This window comes from Gopherus evgoodei, chromosome 3 (assembly GCF_007399415.2).
Source record: "Gopherus evgoodei ecotype Sinaloan lineage chromosome 3, rGopEvg1_v1.p, whole genome shotgun sequence".
Lineage (NCBI taxonomy): Eukaryota > Metazoa > Chordata > Testudines > Testudinidae > Gopherus > Gopherus evgoodei.
This window is the reverse complement of record NC_044324.1, coordinates 3,979,468-4,005,148: the sequence shown is the minus strand read 5'-3', so window position 1 is coordinate 4,005,148 and position 25,681 is coordinate 3,979,468. Positions and strand designations below refer to the sequence as shown.

The window sequence follows — 25,681 nt, the reverse complement described above, 5'->3', positions numbered from 1 at the left end:
TAGGTGAAGATGTGTCTTACAGTAGTGTGAAGGCTTCTGCTGCACAGGGTACATGGAACAAGGGATACTGAATGTTTTTACACCCTTTAATACCTACAGTGATGAGTCAGTCACTTTTTTTCCTGAAGGGCTAAGAGCGGGGAGGTCATATTCAAAACAGAACTGCCAGCTAAAGTCATGAGCCAATACTAAACACAGTAATTTACCCTCTATTTTATGAGCAAAAAAGCATTATTATTCCCTCTTCTTGCCTATAAAAATAATTCTTGGGTTACTTAGAGCACAGAAGCTGTTTGGATCAGTGGGAATTGCATCAGTTAAGACAAACTACATGCAAATCTGTTCTCCATGCCCTATCCAGTCTACTGCAGACACTCACCTATATCCAATATCCTGTCCCCAGGTCTGTTCCACCTCCAGCCCTCAAGCTGCTGATGCTCCGTATACTGTAGCCGCCGGTCATGAAACACCACTCGAAATATACTCTAGAGGGAACAATCATAGAATATCAGAGTTGGAAGGGACCTCAGGAGGTTATCTAGTCCAACCCCCTGCTCAAAGCACCCTGTGTCGAGTCCTACAACCACTAAGCAGCTCAATATCCCCCAGGCAGCGGGGGTTTCCCTGTGTCACCAGCTCAGTGAAAGAGCAAGGAGGGAGAATATGGGAGACCTAGAGCCATTTACAGAAGCTGAAGGGGCAAAACAAAGTTAAACTAGGCCCTGTGACATGAGTGACAAGCCACCAAGTCAGCATTTCCTCTTATCCCAGCTCTTCCCTATCAGAGTGCTTGTGTGGAATGGTCCAAAGATCCATTCAAAGATAGAATGAGGTGAAGCATTAGCTGTGGGGGAAAAAGGGGGTACTCTTACACAATGCAAAGTTCTCCTCCATCTCTATACCCCTCAGGAGGTGTGTGTAACCGTCACATTTTCTCTTCTTGGCACTAGACTGTTGTATTTTAGCCTGGGCCTGAGATCCTCAAGCATTAACAGCAGATTCTCTGCCAAGGGGGTGATGGAGTCCAGCTGGTTCGATTTTCCATAGGGCCTTTGGTTCTAGTGAAGCCCTGGAGAGACCAGCTAAGCCCATATCTGCTGGGAAGCACCTTGTGCAGGCTTGGGGCATTGAGTGCCTTAAAGTACCTATCAATCCCTATGCCCAGAGGACCCTTCCGTGCAGACTGCCTGGTGTTCTGCTGCGCTGGCAGGGTGCCCTGTGTGAGGAAGTCTGTATAAAAAGGACATTCCTCTTCTCGCTCACTTACCTTTACCAGTTTCCCATTTATCTCAGGCAGCTCCCCGATTTTTCTGTTGTCCAGCATCCGGATCTCATACGACTGACCTAGGGAAGAGGCCTAACGACTGTTAGCTGCATATGGGTTTTTGCTCTTCTTCGGCATTTAATTTGCCATCTAATACAAGAGCGATAGAAGCGGTGAGAAGTGTAAGTGATATGCTGATCAAGGAGTGGATGAACACTGGCCAAGGGAGAAGGACCTGTTGGGATGTTAGCTCCTGTCCTTCCTCGTGAACCAAGATGGAGCTTTCTAAGAATTGTCCACACTAACAAAGCTCATCTACTCGCAAACTAAGAATATGAGAAGAAACCCATTACATGTTGGCTTAACAGGGTTACTGGCAGCTATCCTGATCTTTCCAAAATCCCACCTATGGAAGTGACTGGAATTTATAGAGTCAGACTGTAAGGTCAGAAGGGACCATCATGATCACCTGGTCTGACCTCCTGTGCATCGGAAGCCACAGAACCTCACCCACTCCTCCAAAAGAATACACATGCTGAAGAATTTCCTAGTGTATGCCCAATAATATGCTTGCTCTAACTTACTTCCTCTTATGGCCAGTCACAAGAACGTGTGCTGGCAGCCAGGTGAGCAAAGTCTCAATAAGGAGAAAGGGGTATGCTCCTGAGGCAGGAGGTAGGATCAGGAGATGCATTTATAGCACAATCTGCTTTAGGCTACGAAGATTGTCTATAATGTCTGTAAGATGTAGTGTACCTGTTGCTATAGATGCTAACCAGTCCTATGCTAGCCTTAGTTTAAGAATTGCAAAGGTTAGCAGTAGGTTCTCTGCCAATCAGGCTGTGGGGTTTAGATAGCTCAATTTTCCTTCGGACTTTTGGTTCTGGTGGAACCTTGGGGAAACCAGCTAATCCCACACCTGCTGGGGTAGAGAGAAATGAGGTGAAAAGGCTGGGAGCCTCGAAGCAGCTTGGATTTTAGTACAAAGATGGTTTACATTTGAAGGGTGAACGTTCTTAGGAGTATGTTATGAAAGTCAGACTCTTAATAAATAAATATATGTGACCCATGTAGCTGCCCTCCAGCAGCACAGAAAAGCCTCACCTTGATTGAGATAGGTGAGTGTTTCATCATGGAGCTTCACTGCAGGGGATGTGGCTGCACACAGAACGTATTGAAAAGGCAGGATCTTGTTTTCGTTGTCAGGAGGCAAACTTGATTCTTCCTGTTTGAATATGGGCAGGGCTAGAACATCACTGCAACAGAGATTCGTCAATCAGGTTGGTTTCGGCTCTGACGGCACAGAGATGCCATTTTAATATTTCACTCCTCACCTCCCCCCAACCTAACACCCATCTTCAGGCTTTACAAAAAGGGCATAAAGCAAGCAATTCCAAACAGCACCCAAAGACTGATTCTTGCAAGATTTTTTTTATCCTCCTCCTCCTCCTCCCTGCACTTCTAAATACGATCATTCCCTGCTTCAAACATAATCAATTTGTGGCTTAAATGCAGAGACATCCTCTTTAACAGCAGGCCTATTTTACTCCCTTCATACCCCACAGCACACAAGCAACATTGCAGCACACAATCTCCCACGTTGGGAAAATGGGTAAGTGAACAAAGACATTACTGTCATACTGCAAAATGATCAGTCACCCCCTTGACCCTCAGGAGCCACAGGTAACCACCTCCATAGTCGCAAAATCCACCTCCATGCAGCTATCCACAGCCCAAACTGGGTCTCCAATTGCACCAGCCTCCAGTGACTGGTTTGTTTTATAAGCCATGGTGCAACTAATTTGGTAACACTGAGCTTGCATGAGCTTTGAGGAAGCAATCGCTGGTAATGCCTCAGCATGCTGCTCCTGGAAAGGTCACTCTGTGCTGACCTCTCTTTAAAACAAGAACTATGTACATATACACGTGTATATCAGGTTGGGCTGATTTAAATCACAGATTCCAATCATGATTCAAAAATCAGCAACCAGGAAACCTTGATTTAAACCCATTTTAATCTTGTTTCGCATTTTTACTTTTTAATAACTTTCCTAAAGACAAACTGATTCTCATTGGTTGGTAACCATTACACTGTATTGATTTGCAACTAAATACAGCCTTCACATGATATTTGGTACTTTCTGCTAGTCAGAAAAATAACACAATTTATACACATTTATTAGGCACCTGTGTAGCCTAGCATACCTTTAATTTAAATTTTAAAGTTTTTACATTTTTATACCATTATAAAACTGTGAATGGTGCATTTCTTATTTACCAGATGATTAGTATCTAACTGCATTTAGATGGAAATTAAAATTTTGTTTTGGAGCATTTTTAACTGAATTCTAAACTTGTTTTTATTAATTAAATCAGACTACTTTAAATGTGCTGGATAGGCAAGAACATGTTTTAACAAAATATGTTTTGCATTTAAAACAAACTGATTTATTAAAAAAAATAAGTACTATCTGTAGTTAGTGAACTGAACTGTTTCCGATCACCATGTCTTTTAAGATCTTAGAACTAGTAGATCTCATCCTTCCACACTTTGTTTCTATTCATAGATTGGAAGAGGGAAAACAAATTTCCCTGCTTTTTCAACTCCCAGTTGGTTTCTCAACCAAAAATAAACTAGTCATTGAACTTGTAGAACTGATAAATGAAATTGTTTTTAATTGTTCACTTTATTAATGTAACTTCTGTTCACTATACTTGCCTACGTTGTAACTTCCGTTCACTGTTTGTCATATTGTAATTCAAATCCCATTTTAAAACATTCATTCCATTTTGTAAAAGCTTCCTCCTTTTCATTTTTGAAAATCCTGCTGTAATCTTGTTAGTTTAGATGTGTGAATGAAGCATGTATGGATGATGGAATAAACCTCCAGCCCCAGTCTGTTCTGATGAGATAAAGTTCATATGCCAACGGCTGAAGACCTAGACAACAGCCCTAAACAAAGTAAAAAGCATCCACCTTAAAAAGAAAGGACAAAAGAAACAACAGAAGGAAGATCAAAGCCAGGTTCAAGGCTGAAAGTCAAGCCTGCAATTGACGGGTGATCAATCCAAACCCAGAGGCAGCGCGACACAACAAGACCTATAGACTTTGAATCCAAACTAAAAGCCTATAAAAAAGAAGGGTGAGATGAGAGACTTTGGGTAACATTCTGCTGCCAACATGGGAGGACACCGGTGCATGCCCAACAGAGACCCAGCTTGTCTTTGTGCCTGGCCAGTTAGCCGCCACAAGCTACCAACCCAAGCTGCAAAATCAAGCCATGAACGTACGCTGTCTTCAGGACTGGTAACTATGCAGCAGCTGCAGAACATCTGATGGGGGTGTGTGTGTGTGTGTGTGTGTGTGTGTGTGTGTGTGTGTGTGTGTGTGTGTGTGTGTGTGAATTAAGATATTAGTCATAAATCAAATTGTTATCATAATAAATGTGGCATCTTTGTCTTGCCCCCTGAAAAGATCCTGTGTAGTTTTGTCTGTACAACAAACTGAACTAGCTGAATAATCTGAAGGGAAGAAAATACTCTCTCTGTACCTGCAGAAGAGGCCACTGCTGCCTACAGCTGGTTTAGCACTCAAACTGCCACCAGGCAGCGAAACTTCAAAACTTCAGGACCAAACACGTACTGCTTGAATATAATTTCAATAATTAATAAACTGCAGTAAATTTAAGGCTTGAATACAGCTTGCCAATTTCAATTTTAAATAGGTTTACTTTTAAAAAGAAAAAAGTGTCTTTAAATTTTAAAAAGATTTTTTTTAAATAACTGATTTTTATCCATCCTGATTTTAAAACATATAGCACGCATACAAAAGGCACATCCTATAGCAAACCATTAACCTTCAAGGAAGTGATCTACATCATAGCTCCAGCATCAAGTCTGCCCTTCCATTAGCTCGAAAAAATAGATAAATTCTTGCTTCTGTGTTCAGCTCTGTGCATACTGATAGCTGTCTCCATCCGACAGGCTGAGGATTGAACTCACTGGTCATGCAGCACCACATTTTTCCTTGAAAAATGTGAAGACAGGTTGTAAAGGAGCCATGCTTGGTCACAAACCACTCCCCAACACCGACACCTGCTGCAGGCTGCATTTTTTCAAAAGCTAGACCGTTTGCTAGGTTACTTTGGGGGTGGGAGCGATGGGAGAGGCAGGGATGATTCACCTTGCCTTTCCCTCAGGGCCCGGCTTCTCATCCCTCTCTGCCCCTTGGACTGCTGACGCCTAACCTATCCCTCACTGGGAGACCTGACTAAAGTCAATCCCTTTCAAATTCAGAGCCATTACGGCTATGTTAAAACAACGAACAGCCAACAAGAGCTATGGTAACATGAATACAAACTCTAGAATGTGCTCCTGGGAGCAGGGACCAAGCCTTCATCTGGGTTTGTGCAGCACCTAGCACAAGACCCCAATCTAGATCTACTGGGAGCGCTAAACAATAAAAATGCTGCACAACAAATCACCAACCCATCTTCGCCAACGAATCAGCCATGTGAGTGAATGGTACCATCATGCTTTTGGGAGCGTTGGGTATTTGTAGAGTCCTGCACAGAGACAAAATTTATACCCGCAAACGTGGTCTGTGCATATAAAGAAGATTTCTGCAAATTTGCAGGGTTCTAGGCATTTGAACTCCTACATCCAGGTAAGCAGGTATGTCCAGGAGTCACCACAAGAGAAAATTCTCCCACCAAGCTGCCATAGAGATGGAATAGCTTCTATGGAATCGAGGATAGCAACCCAACCAGATATCCCTTCTGGACAGATAATGGGCAGATTTTTCAAAGCGACGATAATCAATCTTTGGAACAAATTACCAAGGGTTGTGGATTCTCCATCACAAGAAATTTCAAAAATCAATAATTGATGGTTTTTCTGAGTGATATGCTTTAGTTCAAGCACAGCTATTGAACCTGAAGCAGGAATTAATTTACGAGAAGTCCTATGGCCCTGTGTTACACAGGTGGCCAGACGAGACCAACACAATGGTTCCTTTTGACCTTAAAACAAAACAAACAAGTCTGCAGCACCTTCCATTAGCTAGTGACATTTCTCAGCACCCTTAACTCCACTAAAGATTATTTAAACTATTAGTAAAAATTATGAGTAAATTATTAGATCGTCTATTTCTATACCTCATTTGTCATTGGCTGTTTACAAATGTGGTTTGCCTCAGATGCCACTGCGAGGGGATGGGTCATTGGAGGGGCGCTAAAGCAACACGTTCTAGATACCTTTTCCCAACAGTTCCACAACATATCATGATCTGGGTACACAGATTTACAATAAGCCAAGGATTCTCCCCACCATTAATAATTTCAAGTAGGACCCCACAAGGGGTACCAAGGTAGGTATCCTAAGTCTCAATGAATTTAAACAGGTCAACTCCCTAAAGCAGTGGTTTTCAAACTGTGGGCTGGGACCCAGTACTGGGTTGTGGAATGGAAGGCACTGGGTTGCAGCGGCTTTGGTCAGCACTGCTGCCCGGGCCGTTAAAAGTCCTGTTGGCAGTGCTGCCCGGCTAACGCAGGTTAGTCCTTGCCTGTTCTGACACCATGCTGCGCCCTGGAAGTGGCCAGCAGCAGGTTAGGATCCTGGCGGGGATTCTCCACACAGCCAATGGGAGCTGGGAATGGTGCCTGCAGCAAGAGCACTACAACGCCATTTGTGAACCTCCGCCTAGGAGCTGGACCTGCAGCTGTCCACAGTGCCTTAGCACCCCTGCTGTGTCACTGACTTGGAGCCACTTGAGGTAAGCCCACACTCCAATCCCCTACCCCAGCCCTGAGCCCCTCCCACACCCCAAGCCCCTGCCCCAGCCCAGAGCCCCTTCTCACACCTTGAACCCCTCATTCCCAGCCCCAACCTGCAGCCCTCACCCCACCCTCTGCCCCAGCCCTGAGCTCCTCCCACCCCCATCCCCCGCTCCACTGGGTCACAGGCATCAGTTTTCTTCAACTCGGTCGCCCCAAAAAAAGTTTGAAAACACTGCCCTAAGGCCTTGTCAGCACACAAAAGGTGTATGTATTACTAACGGCAGCAGCAGACGTGCCCCTAGCAGAGATGCAGTTATACTGCTATCAGAGTGCTGGTAAACTAGTATAGTTTATTCCCTTTCCCACATGGGAATAAGCTATATTGGTAAAACTGCATTCACGCTAGGGGTTGTACCGGTAGAATTCTTATCGGGGGGGAGAGGGGGAGGAGAATACACCCTTAATGGAAAGAGTTCTACCACTACAAAAAACTGATGTGTAAACCAGGCTTTAAGCACTTCTAGGAAATCCCAGCTGACGGCTCTAACAGTCTCTCAGACTTCATCAGCTGTCAAGAGCACTGACAGGAGGGATGCTCTGGAGACCAGTGTTCAGAATTTGATACAGCGCTGGAGAAGCCTGACAATTCTTTACAAACATGTGGCTGTTACTGACCCGCACAAACACAAAGCATGATGCATTTGAGGTGGAGAGTGCTGAAGTGCAGCTATAATAGCTGAAGTTGTTTTTGTTTGTTTTTTAAAATGCTTCCCCCCTCAGTTCACTTCTGCCACTCAAGCCCTCAGCCAAACACCAGCTGCCCACCATGCAGTACACTGCAATCTCCAGGAATAGCACCTTATAGAGGAGATACTGCAATCAAGGCAGCAGCTGCTCAAAGCCTTGTCTATATGGAGTAGTCAACCAGCAGAGCTGTTGCAGAATAAACTGTTCTGGAATAGGACTAAATGGGAATACTTTATTCTGGCACACCAAAAAAAGGCACGCATTCCACAATAGCTCTTCCAGAAAGTTTTGTTGCATAGGCAGGGCTTAAGAAAGAATGTTCTACAGGTCAGATGAAGTCAAGTCTTACCAGACAATGAAAGAGGCAGAACTCTTCTCACAAGACAGGGTGGTAGTGTTGCATAAACAGACAAACCCCTCACACCTACCACTGGATGAGACAAGGGAATTTCAATTTGCTAGATTAGCAAAGTAACCAGAAACTACTTTGCCCCAAGAGGAAGACTGGATGGAATGTGAGGCCCTATTCAGGCTAAGGTCACCGATACCATTACAAATATAGGGGTGGAAAAACAGCCTAGACAGTTCAGAGCAAACACACACAGACCATTTCCTGGTTAAGCAAAGTATTTCAAGTATTAAAATGTGTCACATTCACACAGACAACAAACTTGGGGATGAGAGTTTTTCCAGTGTAAAAATCTTGGATGCATTGCCCTTATTTTATTCTCTCCTTCGTCCATTATTTGCATTACAGAAATGCCCAGCTACCCAACCAAGATCAAGGCTCCCATTGTACTGGCCTTGTATAAACACATAGTAAGACACAAAAACAACAAGTAGTACAGTGGCACCTTAAAGACTAACAGATTTGTTTGGGCATAAGCTTCTGTGGTTAAAAAACCCACTTCTTCAGATGCATGGAGTGAAAGTTACAGCTGCAGGCATGATAGACTGATACATGATGAAAAGGGAGTTACCTCACAAGTAAAGAACCTGTGTTGACAGGGCCAGTTCGAACAGGGTGGATGTAGTCCGCTCCCAACAACAGATGAGGAGGCAAGCCCACATTAATAGTGTTACATTTGCAAATGAAATTTAGTCCCTGTCCCCAGAGAATTTATAATCTAAATAGACAAGACAAAGGTTGGGGTGGGACTGGGGGGAAACTGAGGCAGAGAGAAGGGTAGTGACTTGCTCAGGGTCACACAGTCAATGTTAGAGCCAAGATGAAAATCAAGGTTGTTTCAGACTCCACGTCAATGCCACACAGCATCTCATCTGCATGGGCTCTTCCTTTGAATTACCTTTTATTTAAAAGAGTTTCCAAAACTTTGGTTCCATACAAATATTGAGACCTTGCAATGGCTCACACACTTTCCTTAATCCTTGGGGGATGCAACAGTTTTTACTATTTAATGCTTCTTTCCAGCTTGCCCAGCATGCTGTTGACCACAAACATGAAACACACACCACCTTTTAGCACAGGCATCCTACCCTGGCACAGACAAATCCCACATTAAGAGATTGCAGCTGTAGGACACAAAGGTAATGAAATCAAAATAAACCCCAGGCAAAGCCCAGCCACTTGTATCGGTCTAGCTCAGCGTCCTCTATCTTGCCTCCAGTGCACTACGTGAATCTATCATCTGATTCTACTGTAACTTTTGTCCAGTCTACAGTTCAAGAACGCCAGGATCTGTACCATAGGGAACAATCCTACACTGGCAAGGAGACAGCTCAAATGATTTACTGACACATTTGACATGCCATGAACTATGCAAGTCAAAGTGCCTTCTCCACTATAACATTACATTTGAGACAAGTGACAAAAATCTACACACACAGCCATAGTTAAAACCTCCTTTTGGTCTCCCAGTACATCTCCTCTTATCTGTGTCTCAGCTTGCAACCTCCTTGGGGCAGATTGTCTATTTGGTTCTCATGTATGCAGTGTTGCTCTAGCAGTGTCAGTCTCAAAATATTAGACCCAAGGAGGGTGAGGTAATATCTTTTGTTGGACCAATGTCGGTGGGTGAGAGAGACAAGCTTTCGAGGTTACAGAGCTCTGCTTCATTCGTTTCTCATACAGCAATGAACACATCAGCTCTTAGAAATATCTACAGCCTGAGAGGGAAGTCATTGTACTTAACAGAACATAGGTGGTGTGGAGGCCCCCAAGCTAGCTTGTTTTAAGATGGGGCTTGGCAAATTTATTATTGGGACTGTATGATGGCATTGCCTGTGATAAGCAGGGGACTCAACTCACTGACCCAGGAGGTTCTTTCCAGTCATATGTAACATTGTAACACCTTCTTGTCAACTGTCGGGAATGGGCCACATCCACCATGATTGAATTGTCCTCGTTAGCAATGACCCCCTCACCTGGTAAGGCAACTCCCATCTTTTCATGTGCTGTATATTTATACCTGCTTACGGAATTTTTCACTCCATGCATCCGAAGAAGTGGGTTATAGCCCATGAAAGCTTATGCCCAAATAAATGTGTTAGTCTCTAAGGTGCCACAAGGACTCCTAATTGTTTTTGATGATACAGACTAACATGGCTACTCCTCTAGAACACTGTCCGTTTCAAAGAGTCTGAAGCCCAGATCCTCAAAGGTATTTTAGGCACTTAACTCCTACCGATTTCAATTGGAGTTAGGCACCTAAATCCCTCCGAGGATCTGAGCCTGAGAGTTAAGTTACTTTTTTAAAAATAATGTCACCAATCCAATTTAACAGTCAGTGTTACTTATTATTAGTGGAACAGGAGACTTTGGGGACTACCTGTTGCCTTCAGGAGATAAGCTCTGACAGGATGGTTCAAAACAATCTCTGGTGTGGTCATCTGGCAGATCGTAAAATAGGGGACTTAAGTTTCACCCTGTGCCCCATTGACAAAAATGGAGCCTGGAGAAAGAGTGCAGGAACACTGTGGCATACATTTCCATCATGCCTGACGCACACAGATCGGTGTCGGTGAGGGCTGCCCAGCCCCAGAGCGGAGATTTTAACATCGCTGACGACCTTGCTTTGGAGAGGCTGAGAAATTTTCCACCACACTGGAGTTCATTTTAAAACAATTTAAAAAACACATTAAGTTTTGCTGAACGCCCTTTTCAACTACTTTACTTTTACAACCACTTTAGAGGAACATACAGGGTATGGGGAAGAAAGGTAGGGAAGGAAGGTTAAGTCAGACCCTTAAAAGGTCAACATGTTTTTTTGCTGAACATTAAAAGTTTGCTGAGGGAGAACTGGACTAGCTAAACATTTACCATTTTGCCCCCTGAGCAAAGTTTTAACCCTTTCATTTCAGGAGATGAAATATTCATGGGCTCCCTCCCCCCCAAACCGCTGCAAAAGTAACCAGTCTCCATTTGATTCCATCATTATCGTAACAGGAAGTGGCTGCTTTTAAAGAGAGAAACCCATGTAGAAGGCAAGTTGGGCAGTTGCTGGCTGCAGCCCAGCCACTTTTATATGCACAGGCATCTTATCTTTACTTCTTTTAAATGCCCTGATTTCTATTATCGGTTCCACATGCATCATCATCCCTGCCTTCCTCTAGATGTTCACATACTGCAGTGACAGGGGCCATGTAGCAATGTACACCTCTACCCCGATATAACATGAATTCAGATATAGCGCTCCAGGGAGGACGAGGCTGCGCACTCCAGCAGATCAAAGCATATTCGATATAGCATGGTTTCACCTATAAAACAGTAAGATTTTTTGGCTCCCAAGGACAACATTATATCAGGGTAGAGGTGTTAGGGCCCTACCAAATTCACTGTCCATTCTGGTTAATTTCATGGTCATAGGATTTTTAAAATCATAAATTCATTATTTTTGCTATTTAAATCTGAAATTTCATGGTGGTGTAATTGTAGAGGTTCTGACCCAAAAAAAGGAGTTTGGGGGGGACATCGCAAGGTTATTGTAGGGGGGGCTGTGGTACTGCTACCCTTACTTCTGCACTGATGTTGGTGGCAGTGCTGCCTTCAGGGCTAGGCAAATGGAGAGTGGCGGCTGCTGGCCGGGAGCCCAGCTCTGAAGGCAGAACCGCTGTCAACAGCAGTGCAGAAGTAAGTGTGGCACGGTATCCACTCTCCATCTGCCCAACTCTGAAGGCAGCACAGAAGAAAGGGTGGCAATACTGCAACCCCCCTAAAATAACTTTGCGACCTCCCTGCAACTCCCTTTTGGGTCAGGGCCTCCAGTTTGAGAAATGCTGGTCTCCCCCATGAAATGTGCATAGTACAGGGTAAAAGCACTCAAGACCAGATTTCCGTTACACTTTTTTCATGGCCATGAATTTGGTAGGGCCCTATACATAGATTATGTATTTCTACTACAGACCAACAGCTACAAGACCATCCCTTGGTGCCAAGAATCAGCCCTACAGCATGAGACCCCCAGAAGCTTGCAGCTCATTTAACCCCAAAAGATGACAATTTTAGTGAAGCAAATAATATTTAACGATGCCAGCGAGCGATGGAACTAACTTGAGCAAGTGCCTATTGGTTCATGGACTCACACTCCTAGTAAGTGCAATGGGGAGAACTGAAAACACCAGTAGACCATACATACTAACCCTCACATTGAAACGAGGTAGAAGTACAATGGAAGGTGCTTAGCATCCCCAAGCCGAGGGGACGGGGGAGTGATACCAGGGAAAAATAGAGCCAGGAACATGCACAAGACATTACAGTAAATTCTTAGATTTTAGGGGATCTCCCACACCCCGTGTATATGAGAAATTTATGCCACCTCATAAACTGTCAGATATATTGCTGCAGCAGTCATCTTCTCCCAAACAACCAGCTAAACATACAAGGGAGATGACCTACACAGTTACCTGGGTGCTGGAAACACAGCATTGCTGCATCAAGGAACGTGAGAGTGAATTTACACAATTGGGCAGGTTACATAATCTAATGAAATGACTTGGCTTGATGTTTCTCTGCAGAACGGACAGATGAAGAACGAAACTTTGCTATAGACTAGGCATCCCATTAGCACACAGTGATGGCTATCTTTCCTACAGAAAGATTCCCTGAGCTAGAATTCCCCTGGATGCAACCGTCCTATCTTGAGACCACCAGCCTTAACGCTCCCTAATGAAACAGCCAGTCATCACTGTATTGGAACAGGTGGCAAACACATCTGGAGTTCTACAGAACAACCTGGAATTAACATCAGGTTAAGGGTCAGTAAAGCAGTTTGCTGTTACATCACAGACTGCTTTTCACAACACCAAATATTTAGCAAGTCTATAATAGCTACGGATCCGATTTAGCTGCTGACAAGGCTGTTAGAACCCCAGCTATTTGGAACCCTGCTTAACTTGGAATCTGGATTTCTTTTAAAAACTAGATAATGTTTTCACCTCTCTTATCCACATTCCAATAGGTGATACATAGAGTCGGTTCTGGACCATTGTAATGCTATATTTGTAGAATTAGTCTAATCAAGCACAGAATTTGTAGTTATCCACTTGTTAACCAAGTGTAAAACAAGCAATACACCACTAAAAAGATAAGAGCTCTGTATAGGTTACAGAAGCACAACTCCTTCTGAGCCTTTGATTACTAACTGAACATACAGATAGGCATTCTGGTCCAGTGATCATAACGATACGGTTAACCGCATGGAGTTATCCTCACTAGAAAGATCACAAACAGCATCCAAAGAAAACAGTTTTCTTCACTTCTCAGTCCCAGCAGTCATGGATTATGTTAAGAGCTCTTAGGCTGGGAGTTCTAATCATTTCAAGGCCATTATGTTTCTGTTCTCTGCGACCCGGGTAATAGGGTCAGATTTACATGTTGTATGGTGTAAGAAGTTTAAATATTTATAGGAACAGTATCATTAAGACAGACAGATTAAAGAGCTCAACAGTTCCTCAGAAACGCCTGGACTCACAACTAGCATCTCCAGTGGAAATTCTTAATGACTTACCAAGAGATAGCAAGAGGTTGTGACCTCATGTGTTATCTCCAACCTTCTTCAAGACACAGCACACTGCTAAGTCCCATCTTCTCATGCTTTGACCTTTCAGGTCACTATTCATCTGCTCAGTTCAGGAAGATGATGAGTTGTAAGTTTTGTTAAAACTGAGAAGCTCTAACATATTCAGTTATACTCCCCATTAGCACATTTATACTTCCCATTAACAGCTTCCTAGAATTCCCCTAGAAAACCAGTGATTCACAACCAAGACACTTTTTTACAGTTGACAGAGTCAAACAAACAACATAGTTCCAGGAATTCTTCAAAGGGAAATGTATGGTCAGTTACTAATGAAATATTTCAAAGCTCTCTCTGATCTCTTAGAACTGCTATGTTGCATAAAGCTACCAGTAACACCAACAATTGCATCCACTAGCAAGATCATAGAAATGTTCAGCTGAAAGGGACGATCTCAGGCGGTCAAGTAGTCCTTCCATCCCCTTGCTTCAAGGCAGGATTAAGTACACCTAGAAATGCATCCTCTGATCCTATACTGCAGAACATAGAAAACATCCTTCTCCAAGGGTGAGGATCATCTCCACCCCCACCTACCAATGCACATTCCCAAGGTAGTATTGTGCCTCTTCCATAGTGAGATTAAACAGCAACTGAAAACCACAAGGAGTGGTGGAGGGGAAAAACAAACACACAGGAGGAAACAAAATGGCTATAGATGTCTTTCCTCCCTGTGACTGGCATGTAGAACTGTCATGACACAGAAGAAAATGTTAGATGTCAGGAAGGCATTTACCTACAGTATGACAAGCACTATTTATGATCAGTTTAATGTCAACAAATGTCAGGGAAAGAGAGTTAAGTTTCAGGAGGCCAACAGAGTTCAGACCTAAGGCAGGGAAAGCTTTCAACAAAAGAGAAGGGAGTTGAGTTTGCTTAAGTGAATTACTGTTAAGTAGTATGAAAAACTTATTGGTGTCAGACGACATTACCAAGGGTGTTTAGCTCAGATGCTCTTTACCCTGGAGTTGCAGGTAATATTTCAGTAGCAGAGCTCTGACTCTGGTTGGTGCGTGTTGCTAGGAGGATATGGAAGAGCCAGGTGTTCTGGGTAGCTATTCCCTGGGGAAAACTCCACTCAAACTCCTGGTATTCAGCACTATCGGCCTGCTTTTATCAAGTGCACAGCTGGGTTTACAGAGCCAGGAGAAGACAAGCCATTTCACCAAGGTCATTTTACAAATTAAAGATTTAAAATCCCACCCCATCCCCTACTTCTTTGCAAGCTAACCAAAGCCGCCTTTATGGAAGGCAAGCTCTGAAATGCAGCCGACAGGGTTTCACTTTAATATATTCATTTCTCTGTGTTTCTGGTTTGGAAAAAAAACAAAACAAAACAAAACAAAACAAACCCTGCTGTTACAAGGGAGGGAGACTGCCTTAACTGCCAGACTACAAGAGCTGAAATCTAGTCACGGAATTTGGTTCCCGAGCCTCATGTCCAGCCTCTCTTCACTATGGCTGACAAATTAGGTTCAGAACCGTCTGTTGGGAAACTGCATCCAAAGTTGGATGTGACTCCATAAACCGAGCAGCACGATGACAAAGCACAAACCAAAAGGCACGTATCTGAACTGAACAGGAAGCGGAGGATGACTGGGGATTATAAAGGAAGAAGTATTAATAGTACAAGGTGGCACCTAGAGACCACAACCAAGGCAAAGTGCCCCATTACCCTGGGAACAGCACAAACTCACAGTGGGGGAGAATCTCTGCCTCAAGATTTTTACAATTTAAATAGATAAGATAGACAGGGGGTGGGAGAAGAAAAAGAGGCCCAGAGAAGGGAAGTGACTTTTCCAAGGTCGTACTGCAAGTTAGTAGTGGGGCCAAAACCAGAACCCAGCTCCCAGGCCAGCATTCTATCCATTGGACCATGCTGCATTTCATATGGACATTGTCAGACCTGATCCTGTAATGCTGGAATTCTCTGTTCTTGTGGACACCTCTAATTTGTCTACAATTCAGACTAGCCATTTACATTCCATCCTAGATGGGAGGGTGGGAATCATCCTATCAAGCCCACTATCTGAAGGAGGATAAGACAATGATCCACTTTCAATATGGGCAAGATATGCTGCTGCCCACCCTCTGACAAGTATGATATATAAGCCAGTTACTCCCAGTTCTCTCCAGGCTGGCTGTTTGTTCCCAGAGCCAGCTCAAAGCCTGTGTCATTCTTAAAATCCTCTGTGCACTTGCTCAGCTGACTTCACAGACCTCAGCCCAATTCTTCACTGCCCCACACCTTGTACCATCATTTCCATCACTGACGTGTAAGACATTACCAAGTCAGATCAGTAGCACTTTGCACTGGTGCAAATGGTAACACAGGATGCAGGGCAATGAAGTCAGGCCTCTTGCCCCGCCATCTTGTCCACCTCCACCAGCTATCTAGGCTCGGCCTTCCTTGCCCACTGCTGGGGAGTGTTGGTGCCAGAACATTCCTGCCACTTAGAACAGGTTTCCTGCATCTCTTGGTCTCACTTCAAGTTTTAGCTGGAAACATCTCCTTGCTGTTTGCTAACACCTCTCCATTTCTCTCCCTCTCAGTCACTCTGAAAACTAAACAATGATAGATAGCTCAGACCTAGCATTTTTGCAAAAATAAAATAAGTGAAGTGTTAGTTTGGAACTCTGAAGCCCAAACTTATGGCAAAGAGCTACAGCAAAACTAACCTGTCTATTTCACTGCTTGCATTTCCTCTCAGAAAAAGGACAGGCCATCTAGCTCTGAAACACTTGACAACAGCTAGGAAAGCGGGTGTGCTGTAACTGCTGCTTATTACATCAATCACAAATCATCTGTTTGCTTTGCGTTCCATGTCTGTCTGTTGAATGCCCCTTGATGTTGCATCATGACTTTGCTCCTAAGCTCTTTGGGTCAGGAAGCATCTTTCAGTTATGTACCTATCTAGCCAATATCTCAACGGGGTCCGGAGCCTGGATTGGGGTCTGTAGGCACTATAGGAATACAAAATAATTTAAATAAATAAATAAAAAGCCACACATACCAGCTAATGTTACTACTTTAAGGTTTTTGTTTTGTTTTGTTTTTTGAGGGGGGGGGGGAAATTGTGGTAGCACCTAAGACCTGCAGCCATGGATAAGAACCCCATTACACCACGCGCTGTAAAAACAGAACAAAGACCATCCCTGTGCCAAAGAGCTTACAATCTAATTTTAATATTTGAAAGTGTTATCAGTAAGATAGTTAAAGGAGTTGGATTTAAGAGTTATATATGATAAACAGGACACTGTCCCAGGCCATGTCTACATCTAAAATTTTGCAGCGCTGGTTGTTACAGCTGTATTAGTACAGCTGTATAGGGCCAGCGCTGCAGAGTGGCCACACTTACAGCAACCAGCGCTGCAAGTGGTGTTAGATGTGGCCACACTGCAGCGCTGTTGGGCGGCTTCAAGGGGGGTTCCGGGACCGAGAGAGCAAACCGGGAAAGGAAACCAGCTTCGCCGTGGTTTGCTCTCTCGGTCCCGGAGCCAGCCAGCAAACCGCGGGGAAGGAGACCTGCTTGCTCGGGGTTCCGGGACCGAGAGAGCAAACCGGGAACGCCGCGGTTTGCTCTCTCGGTCCCGGAGCCAGCCAGCAAACCGCGGGGAAGGAGACCTGCTTGCTCGGGGTTCCGGGACCGAGAGAGCAAACCGGGAACGCCGCGGTTTGCTCTCTCGGTCCCGGAGCCAGCCAGCAAACCGCGGGGAAGGAGACCTGCTTGCTCGGGGTTCCGGGACCGAGAGAGCAAGCCGGGGAAGGAGACCAGCTTCGCCGCGGTTTGCTCTCTCGGTCCCGGAACCCCGAGCAAGCAGGTCTCCTTCCCTGCGGTTTGCTGGCTGGCTCCGGGACCGAGAGAGCAAACCGCGGCGTTCCCGGTTTGCTCTCTCGGTCCCGGAACCCCGAGCAAGCAGGTCTCCTTCCCTGCGGTTTGCTGGCTGGCTCCGGGACCGAGAGAGCAAACCGCGGCGTTCCCGGTTTGCTCTCTCGGTCCCGGAACCCCGAGCAAGCAGGTCTCCTTCCCTGCGGTTTGCTGGGTGGCTCCGGGACCGAGAGAGCAAACCGGGAAAGGAAACCAGCTTGATTACCAGAGGCTTCCTCCTTCCACGGAGGTCAAGAAAAGCGCTGGTAACTGTCTACATTGGATTACCAGCGCTGGATCACCAGCGCTGGATCCTCTACACCCGAGACAAAACGGGAGTACGGCCAGCGCTGCAAACAGGGAGTTGCAGCGCTGGTGGTGCCCTGCAGATGTGTACACCTTCAAAGTTGCAGCGCTGTAACTCCCTCACCAGCGCTGCAACTTTCTGATGTAGACAAGCCCCCAGATGCGTGAGTCAGAGCAGGTACCATTTGCACAAAAAACAGGGTACAAGAATAAGTTGATGTTGCATAGCCTTGATAGTAGTCTCAGTCATACACTTAGAGGCACCTGGGTGAAAGTGCTAGCTGTCCCTATCAACTGGTTAAATAAAAGACCAGGCCTGAACAATAACAGCTGCTATTTAACATCCTCTGTCCCCTAAAGGAGATGAAGTAACAGGAAGCTCTTCACTTCTTATTGACAATGGACTAAGGCACCTATTTACCATTGTGGGCTGCACATGAGGGGTGTGTGTTACGCGGGCTACATCCACACAATATACATACTACCAGTATGGACCTGAGGATGTCACATGGGCTGCAGCTGTGCGCTGACTGGGCCACAAGCGGCACACTGGCCACGGGTTGAGAACCACTGAATTAAGGGCATATCAACACACGCGGTGCTGCAGCTGCACTGATGTAGATGTGACGCTGCAGCATGTCTGGTGAAGACGCTCTATGCTGACAGGCGAGAGTTCTCCTGTCAGCGTAATAAAACCATCTCCAAGAGCGGCGGTAGTTACAGAAGAGTTTCTCCCGCCAACATGGTGCTGGCCACACCAGTGCTTATGTCAGTGTAATTTATGTCACTTGGAGGGGGTTATTCGCACTCCTGAGCAATATAAATTAATATATGGAGATATACCTATCTCATAGAACTGGAAGGGACCCCAAAAGGTCATCGAGTCCAGCCCCTTGCCTTCAAGAGCAGGACCAAGTACTGATTTTTTGCCCCAGATCCCTAAGTGCCCACCTCAAGGATTAAATTCACAATCCTGGGTTTAGCAGGCCAATGCTCAAACCACTGAGCTATCCCTCTCTCACCTAACACCTCATCAGCCCCTGCACCATACAGCTTCTGGGAGTTAGCAGCAGGAAACCCCAAACCAAGCTAAAGCATGTTAAAACCTCCTTGTTTGTCCTTAGGGCTGACCCAAACTAAGGCTGCTTGTTAGGGGGTCACCATCCCCTACAATCTCTGCCTAGCTGACCCCACTGCCTCCTCTGATAGTGGACCTGGAACAAAAGAAAACACTTTTTTGCCAGACTCCTCTGATAACAGCTAAGAGGGAAGTAACTTGTGGCCTGATTTGCCACCTTTCTGGGATCTTGAGTCCCATAAATGGGAAGGCTGACCTTGGGACAAGTAAAAGCAGCCCCAGGATCAAACATGAGGCACAAGCTAATTATGCCGACATAACTGCAGTGTAGACACAGCTTTAGATTAAGGTGAGCCTGTTGCATTGAAAGTGTTAACACCTTGACATTTGCACATCTCCTCCTCCAGGAAACGTCATTTAACTTTTAGCACATTTCAAACTCCACCTTATGTGTCTCCTGCTTGAACTTTTCACAGTGCACCTCTACCCAAATGCTGGCATTATGATTGCAACAACTTACTGGTGGTGAAGTTTCATGTCAACCTATCCTGGGAGCAGCTCTTCCTGGAGAAAAAAAAAAAGTTTGCTTCCCCCGCCTCCCTCCCTCGCAATCTTTTGTTCTCTTCTGGCCAGTTCTCCCCAAAATACAAACATGTCCTTGAAACACTGCCAATTACTGCCCCATCTTTCTCCACTTCACATTCCTCTCCTCAAACTCTATCCTGAGTGTCCTGCCAGTCTGGCTTCCTCCGTCTTCACCTCTCCAAAACTGCTCTCATCAAATTTCCTGCTCCTGCTCCACTCTCAACCTCCTTCAGTTCCCTGCTGCTTATGACACCATTGATCACACATGTCCTTTAAATCTTGTCCTGTCTTCTCCTCTCATCTCTCTGATTAGCCCTTCAGGGCCACATTCAAATGACCAGCTTCATTTTTTGTCACTTTTATGGGCAGTGTTTCCACAGGGCTTCATCCTTGGCCCACTCATCTCCCATTACGCCCGCCCTCTGGGAAATTGCTTTCACTGACAGTTTTGATTATCATCTTCCCACAGGTGACTCATATCTACCTCTCCAGTCCTGACCCATCTCCCTCCACCCTACTCCACCCCTTGGCCTGTCTCTCCAACATCCCATCCTAGATGTTAAGTTTAAGTTAGCCAAACTCCTGAACTTTCCTGCCAAGCTGCCTCCTCATCACTGCTGGCAATTCCATCATCCTCCCACTCACTCCTGTCTGTAATCAAGAGACATCTTGGACCCCTCCCCTCCATTGTATTTCAAACCAGCTTCGTTTTGATTCGGCTTCAGTTGATTAGGATTGACCGAAATAAGCCTGGTTTCAGTTGAAACAGGAGTGTCCATACACACTTCTGCACCAGTTTAAAATAAAAACAGAAATCACACCTTAAGTTAAACTAGTGTGACTTTCTCATGCAGACCAACCCTAAGGGTATGGCTACATTTGGAATTTCAAAGCGCTGCCCCGGCAGCGCTTTGAAGTGTGAGTGTAGTCAGAGCGACAGCACTGGGAGAGAGCTCTCCCAGCGCTGCATGTAAACCACATCCCTTACGGGTGTAGCGTGCAGCGCTGGGAGCCACGCTCCCAACGCTGCTGCCCTGATTACACTGACGCTTTACAGTGCTGTATCTTGCAGCGCTCAGGGGGGTGTTTTTTCACACCCCAGTTGCAGCGCTGTAAAGTGTGAGTGTAGCCAAGGCCTAAGATTTCTAGAATGCCTCTTTTCCCATCACACTGACTACATCACTCCCTTAACTAAACCTCTCCAATGACTCCCTCTATTCCATCACCAAGCTCATCATCAAGGCCCTTCACGGTTCTGCGCCTCCCTACCATGCCTTACTGTATTGTCCCCCTACCCACCTCCTCCACTTGGCCAAAAAAAGTCAGCCTCATTTGCTTCTTCTTCCATATCACCCCTTATCCATGATGCGATACTAGCTCTGACGCAGCACTTTTCATCTGTAGATCTCAAAGCACTTTATCAAGTATTATGCCTTCCCAACAAGTGAGGCCACCGCTCTCCTCATCTTCAGATCACCTCCCAAGGCCACATCAAGTCAGCCAGTCAATAACGGCAGGAGAGACAAAGGGACATAGGTGGTACTTCATATATTTGAATTATTGGGCACGGGAGGGGAAACATTGGGCTGTCAACTTATATGTCTATAAAATTCTATCTGATTTATCCCTCCTCCCCTGATGCTGCATGTCATACGTCATCTTTGATTGCAAGGATGATCACCACCACACCAGAGATTGAACGGAGGACGTCCAGAGCTGAAAGCATGAGCTACTATATCTTAGCTGGGGCTGTGAGTCTCTTATCCCCTGCAGATCAAGTAGAGAGAGGGACCAATGAGACACTCAGCAGTGGGTTAACACAAACTCTAAGCAATGATATGTCAGTAGAGTGTCTAACACAATGAGGTCCTGATCCTGAGCAGGGCTGTTGGTCACTATTTTAATGCAAGTATTAATTAGGCACTTTAATATTAAACAAATGATCCTTAAACTCCATCCCAGCCCCCACTGTAACGTAGGGAAAGAGACTTCCCCCAAGGCCACAGAAAGGAAGAAAGCCAGAATTTCAGAGCTGCGCAAATTCCAAGGCCAGAAAGGAACACTGCAATTAGTCAGACCTCCTGCACAACACAAGGCACAGAAAAACATCCACTCTTGCTTTAAAAATGATCAGTGATGGAGAATTCCACCACAACCCTCGGTAAATGGTTCTAGTGATTAATTAGCCTCACTGTCAAAATTTTACACAATATTTCCAGTCTGAACGTGGCCAACTTCAGCTTCCAGCCACTGGACCGTATTAGACTCTTCTTTGCTAGACCGAAGAGCCCATTATTAAATATTTGTTCCCCATGTAGATACTTATAGGCTGTATCAAGTCACTCTTCAACCTCTTCTTTGTTAAGCGAAACAGAATGAGTTCTTTGAGTCTGTCACTATACCTACACCAATGGGAAGGTTTCCGAGAGCTGGCAGCTACATCAACAGAAGAATTCTTCTGTCAACCCAGCCCTGTCTACACTGAGAGGTTACATCCCTCAGGGGTGTGAATTTTTCACACCTCAAGAGATATAGCCATGCTAATGTAATTTTCCTGCATAGACCAACCCTAAGGCAGGTTTTCTAATCCTTTAATCATTTTCATGGCTCTTCTCTGAACCGTCTCCACTTCATCAACATCCTTCTTGAATTAAAGTTTTAAGATACTGATGCCTGCGCTCAGATCAGAGAGCTGAAGGTGCTTCTCCTACGCCTTGGGGGCGATTATTCAGGGCAAGATTAAGGAAGAGATGCTCTTGGCCTAATTCGTTGAGGGAGTACAGAACAAAGAAGCATGGAACAGGCTCTCCTAACCAGCAACAGGTGGGAGGCACAGGATTTAGACTATATCTACACTAGGGCAAAACTTGCACTGCTCAGAGGTGTGAATATTCCATCCCCCAGAGCAACATAAATTAGATTGACATAAGCATTCGTGTGCACAGTGCTATGTTGGTGAGAAAGCTTCTTTCACTAACACAGTTTATGCTGCTCGCTGAGGTGGTTTGTTTATGCCAATGGAAAAGCTCTCTCCAGTTCGTATATAGCATCTTCCCCAGATGTGTTCCCCAGACGTAGTGGTACAGTACAGCAGCTGTGTACGCATAGACATAGCCTAACCTGACAGCAGGCCAGATTTCAGAGGAATGGATTCACTATATCAGCTGAACAGTCCATGCCACCTGGGAACCTGCCTTCCACCATGGCCAATACCTGATATTTTTAGAGGCAGGTGAACTGAATCACAGAATATCAGGGTTGGAAGGGACCTCAGGAGGTCATCTAGTCCAACCCTCTGCTCAAAGCAGGACCAATCCCCAACTAAATCAACTGCCTCAAAGCTAACCAGCTGTGCAACACTGAACATGAGGGGAGGAAGGGCAAGTGTTGCAAATCCTTCCTGACCCTGAGTTTAGACTCAAGCACAGAGTCCCCCTTACTCCCATTTTAGGATTTACAAAACTCATAAAATTATCCATCTCGCCTATTGAGTTCTGCTGCTGAATTTTAACTCTGGCTCCCAGCAATCGCTAACTTCTCAGGCCAGCTTCATGCAGGGAGTGACACACTTTCATCTTATTTCTAAATTCTACCTTATCTTTGGGTTTTATACTGCTGTCCAAATCTCCCTCCCACTGGTTTCACTTCATCTTTCACAAATGCAGCACGCAGAGCAAACAGGGGGGAAGGTGTGCCCCCATTACTTGGTACAGATCACTACTGAAAACCAGATACATGCACTACATGACCCCTTGATCTGCTCTAACCTAGCGATGGCTTCAATCAGCCCACCAGAAAGTTATCTGCCACTAAATGCAACACCTGTGATACACTGTGCTGTCTGTTCTTTCGACCTCCATGCAATATCCGAGTATTCCTGGACTCTGCAGTCTCCCAGCCCGTGATAGTCCAATCACAATCTCCATATTCTACTCTCATCACTCTTCTCAATTCACCGTGTACGACAAGATGTACAGGAGGATCTCACCTACCTCATGCTGTAGGCACCAGCGCCCAGCTCCTGGCCAATGCCCGAGAGGCTGGCATCGAAATCTTGCACCAGCCCCGATTCGATCACCTCATCCGCCAGTGGCAGCTTCAGAGCCCACGCCATCCTCACCCAGTGGCTTGGGGCTCAGGCCCCGCCGCAAATGTACCCCCCACACACACACCCAGAGATCAGTGGGAAGCAGGGTACTCACTACTGAGGCACCCCTTCCAGGAGATACACCCCAGGCACATACAATACCCACAATCTCCCCCTATGGGACCCCAATACCAAGGGAGTGCCCCTCCACGGGATGCCACCCCACCAGGGACCCACAATTTCCAACTCCCAGGGGACTCAACACACAATCACCCCCTTCCAAGGGACACTATCTCCCTGGGACCCGAACACCCATAGACTCTCTTTCCAGGGCCACTACTCCCCCAGCCCCCAGGGACCTTGAGAACCAGAGTCCCCCCCTTCCAGGGGATACTAACCTCTAGGAACCCCAACACACAGAGTCCCCCCCGTCCCAGGGGACAGCACCCCCCCAGGTAACCCCCTCACCCAGAGTCCCCCCTCTCAGGGGACAGCACCCCCCCAGGTCACCCCCTCACCCAGAGTCCCCCCTCTCAGGGGACCCCCTCGCCCAGAGTCCCCCCTCTCAGGGGACAGCACCCCCCCCAGGTAACCCCCTCACCCAGAGTCCCCCCTCTCAGGGGACCCCCTCACCCAGAGTCCCCCCTCTCAGGGGACAGCACCCCCCCCAGGTAACCCCCTCACCCAGAGTCCCCCCTCTCAGGGGACCCCCTCACCCAGAGTCCCCCCCTTCCCTGTGGACAGCACCCCCCAGGGACCCCCTCGCCCAGAGCCCCCCCCAGGGGACAGCACCCCCCCCCAGGGACCCCCTCGCCCAGAGCCCCCCCCAGGGGACAGCACCCCCCAGGGACCCCCTCGCCCAGAGCCCCCCCCAGGGGACAGCACCCCCCAGGGACCCCCTCGCGCAGAGCCCCCCCAGGGACCCCCTCGCGCAGAGCCCCCCCAGGGGATAGCACCCCCCAGGGATCCCCTCGCCCAGAGCCCCCCACAGGGGACAGCCCCTCCCCCTTCCCGCTCAGCAGCACTCAGGGTCCCTCGGCTGCCCGGCCCCGAGCGCAACTCCCGACCCCGCCACCTCCTCGCTCGGCCCCGCAATATGGAGGCGCCAGCAGCGCCGCAGACCCCTGTTCCAGCCCAGCCGGGAACAAGCCCCGCCCCCTCACTCACTCGCGGCCAATGGCGGCGCCCGGACCCCTCCAGACGCGAAACGAAGAGCCAGCCAACCACTGCTCACCGGCGGGCCCGTCGCCTCGGCAGCGCCGTTGCGATAGGCTGAGGGCTCCGGACGGGGCGGGACTAGCGGGGTAAAGACGCAGGAGCCGCTCAGCGTGGTACGGTCCGGATTCTCCTCCCTCTACATTTCTGGGACATGGCTTCGGCCAGCTCCTCTGAGTGTTACGGGTTCGATTCCTGTCCCTGGCCAATAAGTGCGCTGAGTTGGGGGCGGACTCAGCCTGGAACCTAGGGGACAGGATAATGGCAGGGGGACTCTGAGAGCAGTGGCAGACCTGGCGGGAGGGGCAGAGATAGTGGCGGGGTGGGGATTGGGATTGCAGGGCATTGGCAGAATTGTTCAGGGTGATAAACCCAGGGTGGGGATAGCAGGGGGCTGCAGGTTGGATTGAGGAGCGTTGGCAGGAAGGGAAAGTGCAAGGGTGGGATCTAAAGGGCGCTGGGGGACTCCAAGAATAATAGAGGGTTTCTGAGTGAGGAGCAAAGGCAAATATTTCACATGCTTATTTCATGCTTTACAATAAATATTACTGAACAGCAGCTGAGTTTTCACATCAAATGGGCTGGAAAAACTAAACATGTAGCAAGTTTATTAAAATAACTTGGTACAAATCTGTGACAAAATCCTTCCAGTTGGACCCACCAACTTTGCAGGTGAATCAATTCAGTCTTACGGTGACCCTGGAGCAAATTGAGTCTTTGA

General features: G+C 46.6%; 1 protein-coding gene across 3 annotated transcripts in view; it reads right to left on the bottom strand.

The window, feature by feature from the left end:
* Nucleotides 1–24,200, bottom strand: part of TFCP2 (transcription factor CP2) — a 42,085-nt gene extending 17,885 nt beyond the window's left edge. For 2 of the 3 annotated variants that reach the window (XM_030554573.1, XM_030554574.1), the window contains exons 1-4: nt 23,651–24,196; nt 2,369–2,520; nt 1,268–1,344; nt 380–485 (exon numbers count right to left, since the gene is read on the bottom strand). In XM_030554573.1, the coding sequence (XP_030410433.1) occupies nt 380–485; nt 1,268–1,344; nt 2,369–2,520; nt 23,651–23,772 (457 nt within the window). In that variant the 5' untranslated portion in view covers nt 23,773–24,196. Of the gene's footprint in view, nt 1–379; nt 486–1,267; nt 1,345–2,368; nt 2,521–23,650 lie in introns of all 3 variants that reach the window. The other variant, XM_030554575.1, reaches the window with a different exon arrangement.
* Nucleotides 24,201–25,681: the final 1,481 nt, after the last annotated feature.